Below are 13,539 nucleotides of genomic sequence, written 5' to 3' on the forward strand. Positions count from 1 at the left end.
CAGTGCCCTGGCAGGGGGGGTGGGTGCTGCGGGGCCGAGGCGCGGCTGGAACCCACGAAGGTGACTTGGGAAGCCCCCTGGGGGTGTCACGGCTGGGTCTAAGGCTGGCTGGGGACAAGGGGCTTGTCCCCTCTCTGGGGACATTCCAGGGCTGCGAGTCGCTGGTGGTCCCAGGGCAGTCCCAGTGCCAGCGTGTCCCCCGGTCCCCATGTCCCCCCCCCTCCTCTCCCCAGTCCCCCTGTGCTGCAGGTGTCCCCGTGACCCCCTCATTCCCACCACTCCCCCATCCCACTGCACCCCCCAGTTCCAAAGGGCCCCTTTGGACCCTCCCTGTCCCCATACACCTCCCTGTGCCCCTGCACCCCCAGTGTCCCTCAGCCTCCCCGCATCCCCCAGTGTCCCCTTACACCCCCAGACCCCCTAAAACCCCTCCCCCCCCCTATTCCTGGACACATCCCCATCCTCCCGCATCCCGTGGTACCCCCAAACCCCCCCTCTCATCCCTTCCTCCCCACCCCCCCAACCCCCTCCTCCTGCATCCGAGCATCCCCCGCTCCCCTGCACCCCCTTATCCTCCCTGCTCCGCCGGTGCCGGTGCCGGTGCCGGTGCCGGTGCCGGTGCCGGTGCCGGTGCCGGTGCCGGTGCCGGTGCCGGTGCCGGTGCCGGTGGAGCTGCGGCAGTCTGCGGCGGTTCCCCCCGCCCCCGATCCCCCCTCCCTCCCTCCCTCCGCACGTCCGCGTCACGGCGGGGCCGGCACCGGCGTTGGGTCCGCTCCGCTCCGCGCCCCGCGCCCGCCATGGCGGCCCGCAGCCCCCGGGCCCTGCTCGCCATCGGCCTTACCCTGCTCGCCACCGCTGCCACCGCGGCCACCACCATCGATCCGTTCTCCTCCCAGCTGGGAGACACCGCCGGGTGCCGCGGGCAGTGCGGCCGCAGCCTCCCCCGCCGGGCCGCTGCCGTGAGTCCGGACCGGCACCGGGAGGGACCGGGGGTATTGCAGGCATCAGGGGTACCGGGACCATCAGGAGCATGGGGGGGACCGGGGGGATCGGGGGGATCAGGGGCATCAGGGGCATCAGGAGCACTGGGTTCTGGGGGGTACTGGGGGGTACTGGGGGCACTGGGGGTAGAGGGGGGCATCGGGGCTATGAAGAGCATCAGGGGTACAGGGGCATCAGGGGCAGGGGGAAACTGGGGGCATTTGGGGTACCGGGGGCACCGGGGGCATCAGGGGTACTGGGGTACTGGGAGTACTGGGGGCATGGGAAGCAACAGGACTGTGGGGAGCATCAGTAGCATCAAGAGAACTGGGAGCACTGGGAGCATCAGGGGGGACTGGGAGCGTTTGGGGCACCAGGGACATCAGGGGGACTGGGAGCATGGGGGGCACCAGAGGTGATGGGAGCATCAGGAGCATCAAGGGAAACTGGGGGCACTGGGAGCACTGGGGGCACTGGGGCAACAAGCCCACCCAGCACAGGCATTGCCACCTCACAGCCCCACACTGGGGAACACCACGGGGACACCAGGAGCACCATGGGGACACCAGGAGCACCATGGGGACACCAGGAAGGGCCCAGCATGGCTTTGGGGTGCCCTGGGTGGTGGCAGCCACCCCGGGTTGATGGTGCCACTGGTGAGGACCTGCAGGGGACAGACACTTGCCCCCCAGCTGCCCTCTGCACCCCATCCCTGGTGGCATCCCTGGTGACATGTGGGCAGCAGGGCTGGGGACAGCCCAGGTGACACTGTGGCAGTGGGTTTGGCCATGGCAGTGGGGACAGAGATGGAGCTGAGTGGTGGCTGTGGGACCCAGAGCATCCCAGAAAGCCACGGACTGGAGTTGTTGTGGCCGTGGGGTGACACCCAGGACTGTCCCCATGTCCCCACGGTGGCAGGGCCATCTCTAGGCCAGCACCTGAGGTGGCCATGGAGCCGTTTTCCCACCAGGGCTGGAAGTCCCATCCACACCCCCACCCCCCCCAGCTGGTGCCACACATCCTGGTGCCACCTGCTCCTTGGGGACAAAGCCACGAACCCCACCAGCAGCTGCAAATCTGGGGCTACTGTCCCCATGGTTTGGGGTGCCAGCCCCAGGGGGGGTCTGCAGTGGCTTGGAGCCCCCCAGAGGGACACGGGGAGGGTCGGTGGGGGTCTGGTGGGGGTTGAGTGTGGTGCCCCCCTCCTCCTCCTCCTCCTCCTGCAGGATGCTGTTCTCAACGCCTGTTACCGGGGCTGCCGCCTGTTCTCCATCTGTCACTTTGTGGATGCGAGTGCTGAGCTGAACACAACCAGAGCTGAGTGTGAAGCAGGTGAGGAGAGACCCCCCACCCCCTAAAAATACCCACACCCCCCCCCGGGGATGTTCCCCACACACCCTCCTGAGTGTCCTCCCTCCCACCCATCTCTCTCTCCCCAGGGCCACATCCGGACACCCCAGCTTTGTTTGCAGCTTTGCACCCACTGGGTGTAAAATGGGGGGTGGGTGCTGGGGGGTGGGGTCATCAGGGGGGTCGAGCACCCACTAACTCTGCCCCCTCCCACCTCTTTGCAGCGTGTGCTGAAGCCTACAGCAACGCTGAGGAGCAGTTTGGCTGCGTGACTGGGTGCCACAAGCAGCTGCCTGAGGTGGAGAGCAGGAAGGAGAAGGTGAGGGGTGGGGAGGTGAGGACCCCCCCATAACACCCTCTATCCATCCATCCATCCATCCATCCATCCATCCATCCATCCATCTTCCTTCCATCCATCCTTCCATCCATCCATCCACCTTCCTTCCATCCATCCATTCATCCATCCATCCACCTTCCTTCCTTCCATCCATCCATTCATCCATCCCTCCCTCCACCTTCCTTCCATCCATCCTTCCATCCATCCATCCATCCATCCCTCCATCCATCCATCCATCCATCCATCATCCATCCATCCATCCATCCATCCCTCCACCTTCCTTCCATCCATCCATCCATCCATCCATCCATCCCTCCATCCCTCATCCCTCCACCTTCCTTTCATCCATCCATCCATCCATCCATCCATCCATCCATCATCCATCCATCCATCCATCCATCCCTCCCTCCACCTTCCTTCCATCCATCCATCCATCCATCCATCCCTCCACCTTCCTTCCATCCATCCATCCATCCATCCATCCATCCCTCCATCCTTCCATCCATCCATCCATCCATCCATCCATCATCCATCCATCCATCCATCCATCCATCCCTCCACCTTCCTTCCATCCATCCATCCATCCATCCATCCATCCATCCATCCATCCCTCCATCCATCCATCCATCCATCCATCCATCATCCATCCATCCATCCATCCATCCATCCCTCCACCTTCCTTCCATCCATCCATCCATCCATCCATCCATCCCTCCATCCTTCCATCCATCCATCCATCCATCCATCCATCCATCATCCATCCATCCATCCATCCATCCATCCATCCCTCCACCTTCCTTCCATCCATCCATCCATCCATCCATCCATCCATCCATCCATCCCTCCATCCATCCATCCATCCATCCATCATCCATCCATCCATCCATCCATCCCTCCACCTTCCTTCCATCCATCCATCCATCCATCCATTCATCCCTCCATCCCTCATCCCTCCACCTTCCTTCCATCCATCCATCATCCATCCATCCATCCATCCATCCCTCCACCTTCCCTCTCTCCCTCTCTCCCTTCCTCCCTCCCTCCCTCCCTCCCTCCCTCCCTAATCCCTCATCCATACCAAACCCATTGTGCTGCTTCCTCCAAAGTGTAAAATCCAATTTTCAGGCTCGACCCCGAGGTTTGGGCCGGGCAGGGCAGTTCCACCCAATTCCCAGGGCAGGAGGTTCTGACCAGTGACTGCTGCACATCCCCCCAGTTTTCATCTCTCCTCCTCCCCAGCAATTAGCAACACTTTTTTTTGTGTTTTTTTTTCCTCTAACAATTAATTAACTCTCCTTTTACCCCATTAATTAAATCAGACTTTGGGCCAAGGGTCCTCCTGCAGACAGAGCTGGAGAAAGCCAGGGCTGCTTTCAACCCCACTTTGCAGCCTGGTTTTCCAACCTTCCCAGTCTCTGATCCCATTTCCCAGCCCTGCTCCGAGGTCAGGGATGAGCACGGGGGTCACCCAGCTGGCGAGGGGGGGGAGGACCCATCACCCCCCTCCCAATTCCCCCACCCAAAGCTTTGTGTTTTGGTGGTTTGTTGTTTTTTTTTTGGTCTGTTTTTTTTTTTTTTTTTTTTTTTTTTTTCTCCTTCGGGTTCCCAGCCCGGCAGGCAAAGCAGATTTAGCATAATAATTAGATACAGAATCTGACCTATTTATTTCCTGTTTGCTGGTCTGACCGTGCAAGGGGCTGTCGGAAAATGTTGGAAGCCACTGGCAGGGAGCAGCCAAGCGGATTCCAGCAGGGATGCTTTAAAAATAACAAACTGCAGCGACGGCCAAGAATCCGGGGCACGGAGAGGCTGCCAGGAGAGGAACGCCCTCGGCATCTCAGCCTATTGTCTTCAGGAGCTGGGGCTGGGTGATGGCCCAGGGGCTGGAGGACAGCCCTGGGGCAAGGGGGTGGCCCTAGGTGACAGCTCTGGGGCTGGGTGGTGGCCCAGGGGCTGGAGGACAGCCCTGGGGCAAGGGGGTGGCCCTAGGTGACAGCTCTGGGGCAGGGGGGTGGCCCTAGGTGACAGGTCAGGGGTTGGGTGGTGGCCCTAGGTGACAGCTCTGGGGCAGGGGGGTGGCCCTAGGTGACAGCTCTGGGGCTGGGTGACAGCCACAAACCTGGGTAATGGCCCTGAGTGATGGCTCAGGGGCTGGGTGGTGGCTCTGGGTGACAGCCCTGGGCTAGGATGGTGGCCCTAGGTGACAGCTCTAGGGCTGGGTGGTGGCTCAGGGGCTGGAGGACAGCCCTGGGGCAGGGGGGTGGCCCTAGGTGACAACTTTGGCGCAGGGGGATGGCCCTAGGTGACAGCCCTGGGGCAGGGGGGTGGCCCTAGGTGACAGCTCTGGGGCTGGGTGACAGCCACAGACCTGGGTAATGGCCCTGAGTGATGGCTCAGGGGCTGGGTGGTGGCCCTAGGTGACAGCCCTGGGGCAGGGGGATGGCCCTAGGTGACAGCTCTGGGGCTGGGTGGTGGCCCAGGGGTGGGCAGGGGTGCTGGGTGACAGCTCTGGGTGACAGTCAAAGATCTGGGTAATGGCCCTGAGTGATGGCTCAGGGGCTGGGTGGTGGCCCTAGGTGACAGCCCTGGGGCAGGATGGTGGCCCAGGGGCTGGGTGGGGGTGCTGGGTGACAGCCCTGGGGACCAAAGTCCCTGTTTCAGGCACCCTCCTGGGGGTGGGTGAGGGTCCTGAGGACCTCAACCCCGGGTTCTGTGACCCTCCTGGGGCTGGGTGCTGGCCAAGGGGTTGGGTGACAGCCCCCAGCCTGAGCGATGGTGACCTTGGGGCTGGGGGACAGCCAGCCCTGGAGCTGAGTGCTGGCCAAGGGGACAGGTGACAGCCCCAGGCCTGATGATCCTCCTGGAGGGGACCCCCGAGTTCTGCACATCCCCAGCCCTGGGGGATGCAGCCCTGAGTCCCCACCTCAATCAGCTCAGCCACATCCTTGGGTGGGATGTTGTCTGCCAGGGTGGGTGGCAAGGGGACAGTGGTGACACGGTGTCCCTGCTCCCTCGCAGAGCCCAGCACTGAAGGACCCGACCTTCTCCATGCTGGATTTGGTCTCCACCTTCTGCAACGACATCGTCAGCTCCGCCCAGAGCTTCATCTCCTCCACCTGGACCTTCTACCTGCAGGCAGATGATGGCAAAGTCGTGGTGTTTCAGGTGGGGGGGTCCCGTGTCCCCTCTCCACTGGGTGCTGAGTGGGGTGGGGACCCCCTCCCAGTCACCGTTTTCTCCCTCTTTCCCTGCTCACCCACCAGTCCCAGCCCAAGGTGGAGTATCCAGTTCCCGAGGTGCAGGAGACTCTGCTGGAGCAGCCAGGACTGGGGTCCAGCCCCCGTGTCCCCCAGCCCCACACAGGTCCGGGATGAGGGGGGTGGGTTCCAGGCTGCCTTGGGGAGGGGGTCCAAGAGCCTCTGAGCCCTCCTGGCTTGCACCCAGTTTCTCCAGAGCTGAACAAATGAGCTTCTTCTCAGCTCTGACCAACTTCCCACACCCCCCACCCGTGCGGGGGGAGGGGGGGAGTCCGGGATCGGGACCCTCTCCAAGAAGTTCTTGGGATCCTCTGAGCCCCCCACAGCGGGCAGAGGGTCTCTGGGGGGGAGAGGGGACCACCCAGCACCCTCACACCCAACCCTGTGCTGGCAAGGGAGGGGAGCAGGTGGCCCCAGGGTGGGTGCTGGGGCTCAGCATCACCTCTGTCTCCCCCAGGCCCCCGGGTGAAGGGGGAGAAACCCCCTGGGAAGGAGCCAGGAGGCAAAGGGAAGGTGCAGCCCCAGGACCCCCCTCAGCCAGAGCACGACTTCCTTGGCTGCATGTCCAAGTAGGTGCAGAGGGGCTGGACCTGGACCATGCCAGACCCCCCCTACCCCCCTGGAGCAGATGTTCCTCCATTCTCCCCTAAATTCCCACCCTTTTGCCCTGCCATAAATTCCATCCTTTCTCTCTGGTGGGGGCTGGGGGGGTGCTACAGGCGCTCGGGGCTTCCTCGCTGGATCCTGGCTGCCTGCCTCTTCCTCTCCATCATGGTGATGCTGTGGCTGAGCTGTGCCAGTTTGGTGACTGCCCCCGAGCAGCACGTCAAGACCCAGGTCAGAAAGGAGGTCAGAAATGCTCAGAGTAGCTCAGGGGAGGTCCTGTGGGGATCCCCAACCCCTTGGGTCTCCTCGTCATGGATGGGTGAGATGTGGGCAACATCTTTGTGCTCTCTGGCCACCAGGTTTGTGGTGTCTGACCACCAGGTTTGTGGTCTCTGGCCACCAGGTTGGGCTCCTTGGCATCTCTGAGCCATGTGGCACATCCCCAGTCAGCTCTGGGGTGTCCTCTGGGGACAAGGAGGTCCCGTCCCCTTCTTTGGGGCTGCACGGTCCCCTCTGCCTCTCTTCCAGCCTCTGAGCATCAACGGGGACAAGGAGTACCTGGAGGACCTGGATGGCCCCGGTGCCTTCCCCCTGCCACCCGTCATCGCTGTCACCCTCTGCCCCACGCGTGGCACCGAGGACGCGGGGCCACTGCCCCTCAAGGTGGACCTGGACAAGACCATCCTGTAGCTCACCTGCCCCTTCCCATCACCTCCGTGCCACCTCCCTGTCACCGTCCCCACAGCATTGTCCCCAGCCCTGCTCCCCTGCCCCTCCAACCACCCCATGTCCCCAGCTCCTCTAGGGACACCTCAGGCTCTGTCCCAGTGGGGACTTGGGGACACCATCCCAAGGAGGCTCCTAGGAGCTGGGCTCTGCCTTTGCCTCCTCCCTAGACACGTTGCTTCCCGGGATCTTGGTTTCTCAACACTTGAGAGCCAAGAGGAGGCTGGGGGGGAGCCCATCCTGGGAGCGGGGGGTTCCTTCTCCTCCCAACCAGAGCCCCCCGGGGCCTCGCAGCCCTCCGGGCACAGCTCCAGCACTGGGCAGGAGGCAAAAACGGCTGCAGTGGGGGGATGGAGAATGTCTGCAGCCTTTGGGGCTTTTGGCTCAGCACATCCCTGGCCTCCCACCTTGGGCTGAGCCTCCAAGGCGCCTTCTCCAGCCCTGGGAAGTCCCTTCCGACGGAGCCGATTGCCTCGGGGACTCGAAACGTGGCGAATGGATTTGGCCTTGGCAGCCGGAGACAGGAGGAGGAGGAGGAGGATCTCAGAGCTTCCATGCCCACGCCAGGACCCAGCCGGCTCCATCCCGGAGCTGCCGAGGGGCCCTGGGATGGTTCCTTCCCCTCCCTGCTCCGGGATGCTTTGGGTCGGCAGCGGGACCAAGCAGGGGATGAGGCGGTGAATTCTCCTGGGTTGTGTCTGAGCTTGGGGAGGAGGTAGGAGCTGCCAGGGTGGCTCCATCCCAAGCTCAGCATCCCTGCCTGCAGGGTCCCTGGGCTCAGAGGGAACCCCCTGGGTGTTGTCCCCTCTGTCCCCTGCTCTGTAGACTCAGTGGGAGGTGGGACATCTCCCCATCTCCCCACCCTTTTCCATCACTCGACTCCCTGCATCCTTCCGTGGTTTGATTTGCACTGGCGTGTGGTTCCTCAGCCCCCCAGGGGACACCCCTCTGCTCAGGAGGGACAGCTCAGTGGTGGCCATCCCTCCCACCTCCCCTTAACCCCCCCTGTACAGATTAACTTATTACCCACGACCCCCCTGCCCTTGGGTTTTTTGGCTCTCTCCGTGTGCTGCTGCTTCTTGGTGATGAGAGGGTCTTGGGGGGCCGTGGGGCAGGGGTGGGGGGGGTCTCATCCCCAGCCCCCACTGGTTTTGTGCTGCTCTGTGTCATCACTTTCACCGTGCAACATATCTGGGGTTGGGGAAGCGGGGTTTGGGGGGTGGGGGGGTGGGAGGGGGTGTCTCGTGTCCATTTGGGGGACCCTTTTTTGTTGTCGCTTTTTGGCCGCTCGGCTCAGCTCGGAGGTGCCCGTGGGGTGGAGCTGATGCTCCCCCTGCCCCTGGGGGTGCAACTGGGGAGGGGACAGCCATGGAAACCCCCTCCCCCACACAAGCTTTGCTTCCAAAGGGCAAACCCAGCCCTGATCTGGCAGACAGAGGGGAAATAAAAGGTTTGTACCAGAGCTGGAGGAGTCGGTGGCTTTTGGGGTGCCTGGTGCTGGCTGCAGGGCTGGTTTGAGCCTTACTTTATTCCCAGCTCACCACCTCATCTTTGCAAGCTGAGCCTGAAGGAAACTTCCAAAAAACTGGAGAGAAAATCCCCTGCCTGGGCTGGTTCATGGAGTGATGCTCCTCCCCACCATGGGGTCAGCAGATTCCCTGGATTGAGAGGTTCGGCATCGAGTGTTTGGGGACATTCCTGTGCCACGTGCTCTGGGTGGCCCTGGGAGGGTTGGGCCACACGATCTTTAGGGGTCCCTTCCAACTCTAAAAGTTCAGTGACACATAGGCTGTGTCCCTTGGGGAGCTGCTGGCAACACCCAGGGGATGGGTGGGCTCAGTGGGTGCTGGGATGAGGGCTCTGTACCCCAACACATCTGTGCCCCCAACCCATCAGCTGCCAGGAGGATCAGGGCTCACTTCCATCTGTGTGTCCAAAGAAGGGCTGGGGAATGAGCTTCAGCTCCTTGTTCTTTCCAGGATGTGGAGCTGGGGGTGAGGAGGTGCCACCCAAGCCCCGGGATGGGGTGTGGGTGGGTGCTGGGGATGTGGGGGCTGCTGTGTGCCTGGCAGGGCCCCTGCCTCTCATCATTGCCTCACAGAATGGCTTCAAGATCAGCCAGTCCCAACCCCCTGCCATGGGGGGGACACCTCCCCCCAGCCCAGGTTGCTCCAGGCCCCATCCAACCTGACCTTGGACACTGCCTGGGATGGGGCAGCCACCCTCACACCAAAGAATTTCTTCCAAATGTCCAACCTCAATCTCTCCTCTGCCAGCTCAAGGCCATTCCCATCCAATCACTCCAAGTCCAAAGTCCACTCCATCCTATCACTATCCTTGTCCAAAGTCCCTCCCCAGCTTTCCTGGTACTGGAAGGGGCTCTGAGGTCCCTCCAGAGTCTAAACAAGGGCTGGGATGTCCTCCCCAGGCAGAATGTGGGTGCTGTGCTCCGGGAGCCAGGCTCTGCTGAGCAGAGGGCACAGGGATGGTGTCTGCAGCCCCGAGCTGTGCCAAGGATGCTGGAGCAAGCAGGAGGGAAGAGGACAACCCCAGGGTGGTGCTACCCAGGGATGAGACCCCCAGCTCAGGGGTCTCTGCAGCCCCCTGCCACAGAGAGAGGTGGCAAAGCAGAAGATGGGTGCAGACAGCTGGCAAACCCTGCCTGCCACGGGCAGAGGCTCCAAGGGGGTCCCCTCCTGGGCTGGGAGCCGGGCTACAAACCGTGGACAAGCTCCTGGCCTTGGAACTGGAGTCAGATTCCTCTTTGCTGGCTCGGGGTGCAGGGAACCGTGCCCAGGAGCAGGTGAGGAGGGACTCCACTCTGGTGAGAAGAAGATGCATGAAATTAGGTGGTTCCACTCCCCCCAGCAGGCAGCCAGGGGGGTGGGGGGGGTGGTTTCCACCCGACGCCTTTTCCGTTTTTATTTTTGCACGGGGGAAGGAAAATTCGTGGTGTGTGGCCACACCAGCAAAGAGAGAAGCAATGGGTGAGCCACCCAGGGCCTTGCACACTCATGTCCCAACCCTCGTTTTCACGTTTTTTTGGCCAATGATCCCAGTCTGGAGAGGCTCACCTGGCTCTGCACCCGTTGGTCTCCTTCACCCCTTCCCACTCCATCCCAGAGAGATGTTGCTGGCCATGAGGCAGCCAGGAGGGAGGTTTCTTCTTGTCTGGTGGTGGAGGACTGAGGGTCTGCCATGAGAAAGCACAGTCAGGGGAACCAGCCAGCACGGGGCTTTTGAAGATGATGGAAAAAAGAGTCGGGGATCCGATCTCAGCTGGGGAAAGGAAATTTTCTGGCTGCTCCAGCTGCCTCTTGCTGCCCCTGGCCCAGCTCCTGCGAGCACATGGCTGCAATCCGGTGTTGTTCTGACCAAGATGCAGAGCTGTAAATTCAGCTTTAACCCCAAGGGAGATAAATCTCCATCCAGCCGTGGAGTGAGGATGAGGATGTGGGGTGAGGAGCAGAACAGAGGATCAGCTGTGACAGTGCCATTGGTCCCAGCACCATCCCAACCCATGGGAGAGGAGCCTTTGCCCTCAGAAATGCTCCTTCAAACCATGCTGGGCACCATCCTGGAGCCAGCAGCAAAGCTCTTGTGACCTTCAGAGATGGAACCCTCACGGTGGTGACAAAATCAGGCAGGCAGGTTGGCAGGGGAGCACCGTGGGACAACCACCCGGGCAAACACATCCGTGGGTCCCCTCTCCCCAGCCTCCTTCCTCTGACCCAAGGCAGCGGAGCCGCGGGTGATCCAAACAACAACCAAACCAAAGGAAAAACAAATCTCCTCGTGCTAATGGGATTGGTTCTGTCCTTAACCACGCACATTCCAACCCCGGCTCCAGGGACCGCTCCAGGCAGGAGGATGGGGGGGCAGGGTGAGGGGGGGGGGAAGGGGAAGGCTAATGAAGCCAAATTATTCTCCCTCTTCAAATGTCAGAGTTCAGCACGGTGCTGCTGGCCCCGGTGCAGCTGCTGTGCCGCGGCCGTGCCGGGTGGGGGGACCCAGCACCCTCTGGGCAGCCGGCACGGAGCCCTCTGTGTGTGCATCCAGCCCCTCCATCCAGCCAAATGACATGGATTTTCCATTCCCTGGGCTTCATTACTTCTTGGAAGGCGGGCTTTGCTCGCCGGGGCCGTCGGGGGCTTCGTTTCCCTCCGTGTTTATTTTCGCTGCCGTGTGTTCTTTTGCCAGGTGAGGAGCAGAGCCAAAGCCGGCCAAGGGAAAGAGGGGATGGATGGCTGGGGTTTGGCTGGGAGGGTGGGAACGGGGCTCCCCCCGGTGCTGAGGTGGTGGCTGGGGGCAGCACCTGCTCACCTTCGGGTGCTGGAGCCACCCCCCTGATTTCACGGGGGTGATTTCGTGTGCAGGAGTAGGAGGGGAGTTGCTGGGTCGTGGCCTCGCAGCTCCTGGGGACACCTCGGTGGTTGCCTCGTGTGTCAGCTCACTGGGGGTGAGTGGAAGGAGCCCAAGATTCATAACAGAGGGGTTGAGGCTTCCCCAGGCCAGACCCTACGTGGCTCTGCTGCCTGCTGCCCACTCGTGTCTGCTCCTCCCTCTCCCTCCCTCCTGGGTGCTGGGCAGGGTGATACCTGTGCCTGCCAGCACACGTGTGTGTGTGTGTGTGTGTGTGAGTGTGAGTGTGTGTGTGTGTGTGTGTGTGTGTGTGTGTGTGTGAGTGTGTGAGTGTGTGTGTGTGTGTGAGTGTGAGTGTGTGTGTGTGTGTGTGTGTGTGAGTGTGTGTGAGTGTGTGTGAGTGTGTGTGTGTGAGTGTGTGAGTGTGTGTGTGAGTGTGTGTGTGTGTGTGTGTGTGTGAGTGATGGATGAGCAGCACCACTGCTGCCCAGGGTGGGAAAGGCTGCCCGGGGGTGGGAGCCCAGCCCACGAGGCAGGTTGGCTTCATCCATCCATCCATCCATCCATCCAGGAAGGCAGGAAGGCAGGAAGGCAGGAAGGCAGGAAGGCAGGAAGGCAGGAAGGCAGGAAGGCAGGAAGGCAGGAAGGCAGGAAGGCAGGAAGGAAGGAAGGAAGGAAGGAAGGAAGGAAGGAAGGAAGGAAGGAAGGAAGAAAGGAAGGAAGGCAGGAAGGCTGGAAGGCAGGAAGGATGCTGCATGGTGTTGAGCTGCAGCCTCAGCAGCGGTTGCTCAGCTCCACAGAGCAGGAGATTGGGAACCCCGGGCTGGTGGGATCCTACAGCCCTCATCCTGCCTGGGGCCGTGGGTGTTACCATATCACTAAGACCCCCACGTCCTCCAGGGCTGGTGGTTGGTCACGTTTTGGTGGCAGCTGGCAGGGGTGGTGTTTAAGGAGGGAAGGAGAGAGCATCTCACCAGCCCCCCAGGAGAGACCCATAAGGGCTCAGGGAGCTAAAACACCTCCAAGCCTGAACACGATGATGAGGAGATGCAGGCAGGGTATCCTGATGGGGCAAAATAAAAGGAGGGGGAAAAAAGATCATCTCAAAAAGAAAAGAGGGGGAAAAGGACCCAACACAAGCCATGCCGTGCTCCAGCTTTACATGGAGAGCTCCACCAGCACACGCAGCCGTGCCCTGGCCCACGTGCTCCATCCCTCCCTGGGCTCAATCACTTGCTGGGATTACACGGGGATTAACAGAGAGCAGTCACCCAAAAACTGAGAGGGAATCAAACAGAAGGCACCAAAAAATCCCCCAGCACCCTCCAGCCACACACAACGGGCAGGAGATGGAGCAGCGCTCATTGCTGATGCTGCGCGGAGGCACGGAGAGGGAGGGAGGTCACTGGGGGGATCCTTTGGAATGATGGGGAATAAATGGATGGAGAGGCTTGGAATGGGGTAAATCTAGCAAGAATTGGGGGTAAAAAAAAAAAAAAAAAAGCTTGCCCACCTCCTCCACCCAACACAAACTGCGTGGACCAAGAGCACTGCGAGGAGTTGCTGGTTGTGAGCGGGATGAAATGAAAAGGTTGGAGGAAAAGGCAGAGCTGCCAGCTCATGATTTTGTCATTAGTCTCACAGTGTTGGACAAAGATTTTAAAGCCCCAGCTGTGGGAGTCGTGGGATATGCGAGAGCTTGGCTTGCAGTAAAAGGTACATTGCTAGACCTCATGTTTTGTAAGGGGGAGAAAAAAAAAAAAAAAAGGAGTGAAAATATGACTCAAATACATCCTGATGGCTGCAAATGAAGATCAGAAAGAAGAGGAATGTAAATAGTTTGGAGCTTCTTCTTCTTTTTTAACTTAGCAAGTTAAGATTTGTGATTTTAGGGGCAGCCCACAGTAGGAATACCAAGAG

The 13,539-nt window shown here is 60.9% G+C and overlaps 1 protein-coding gene across 4 annotated transcripts; it reads left to right on the forward strand.

Annotated features, from left to right (window-relative positions):
- The first annotated feature begins 718 nt into the window (after positions 1-718).
- TMEM59L (transmembrane protein 59 like) lies at positions 719-8,719 on the forward strand. Of its 4 annotated transcripts, none has more exons than XM_071727741.1 (8): positions 719-959; positions 2,208-2,313; positions 2,556-2,665; positions 5,687-5,833; positions 5,932-6,031; positions 6,383-6,494; positions 6,645-6,774; positions 7,060-8,719. In XM_071727741.1, the coding sequence occupies exons 1-8, from the start codon at positions 798-800 to the stop codon at positions 7,219-7,221; spliced, it is 1,029 nt and encodes a 342-aa protein (XP_071583842.1). In that variant the 5' UTR covers positions 719-797; the 3' UTR covers positions 7,222-8,719. The 4 variants fall into 4 exon arrangements, with proteins under 4 accessions (XP_071583842.1, XP_071583843.1, XP_071583845.1 ...); XM_071727742.1 differs by having other exon boundaries at positions 723-959; positions 6,645-6,762; XM_071727744.1 differs by having other exon boundaries at positions 723-959; positions 2,556-2,650.
- The last annotated feature ends 4,820 nt before the right edge of the window (positions 8,720-13,539 follow it).

Source organism: Heliangelus exortis, chromosome 28 (assembly GCF_036169615.1).
Source record: "Heliangelus exortis chromosome 28, bHelExo1.hap1, whole genome shotgun sequence".
Taxonomy (NCBI): Eukaryota; Metazoa; Chordata; class Aves; order Apodiformes; family Trochilidae; genus Heliangelus; species Heliangelus exortis.

What these genes read in the sequence shown, in the direction of transcription:
- TMEM59L (XM_071727741.1), top strand. Translation starts at nt 798, where the DNA reads ATGGCGGCCCGCAGCCCCCGGGCCCTGCTCGCCATCGGCCTTACCCTG. An exon ending in TTCCTTGGCTGCATGTCCAA is followed by an intron (nt 6,495 to 6,644) that starts GTAGGTGCAGAG and finishes GGGGTGCTACAG; the next exon opens with GCGCTCGGGGCTTCCTCGCT. An exon ending in AGACCCAGGTCAGAAAGGAG is followed by an intron (nt 6,775 to 7,059) that starts GTCAGAAATGCT and finishes CCTCTCTTCCAG; the next exon opens with CCTCTGAGCATCAACGGGGA.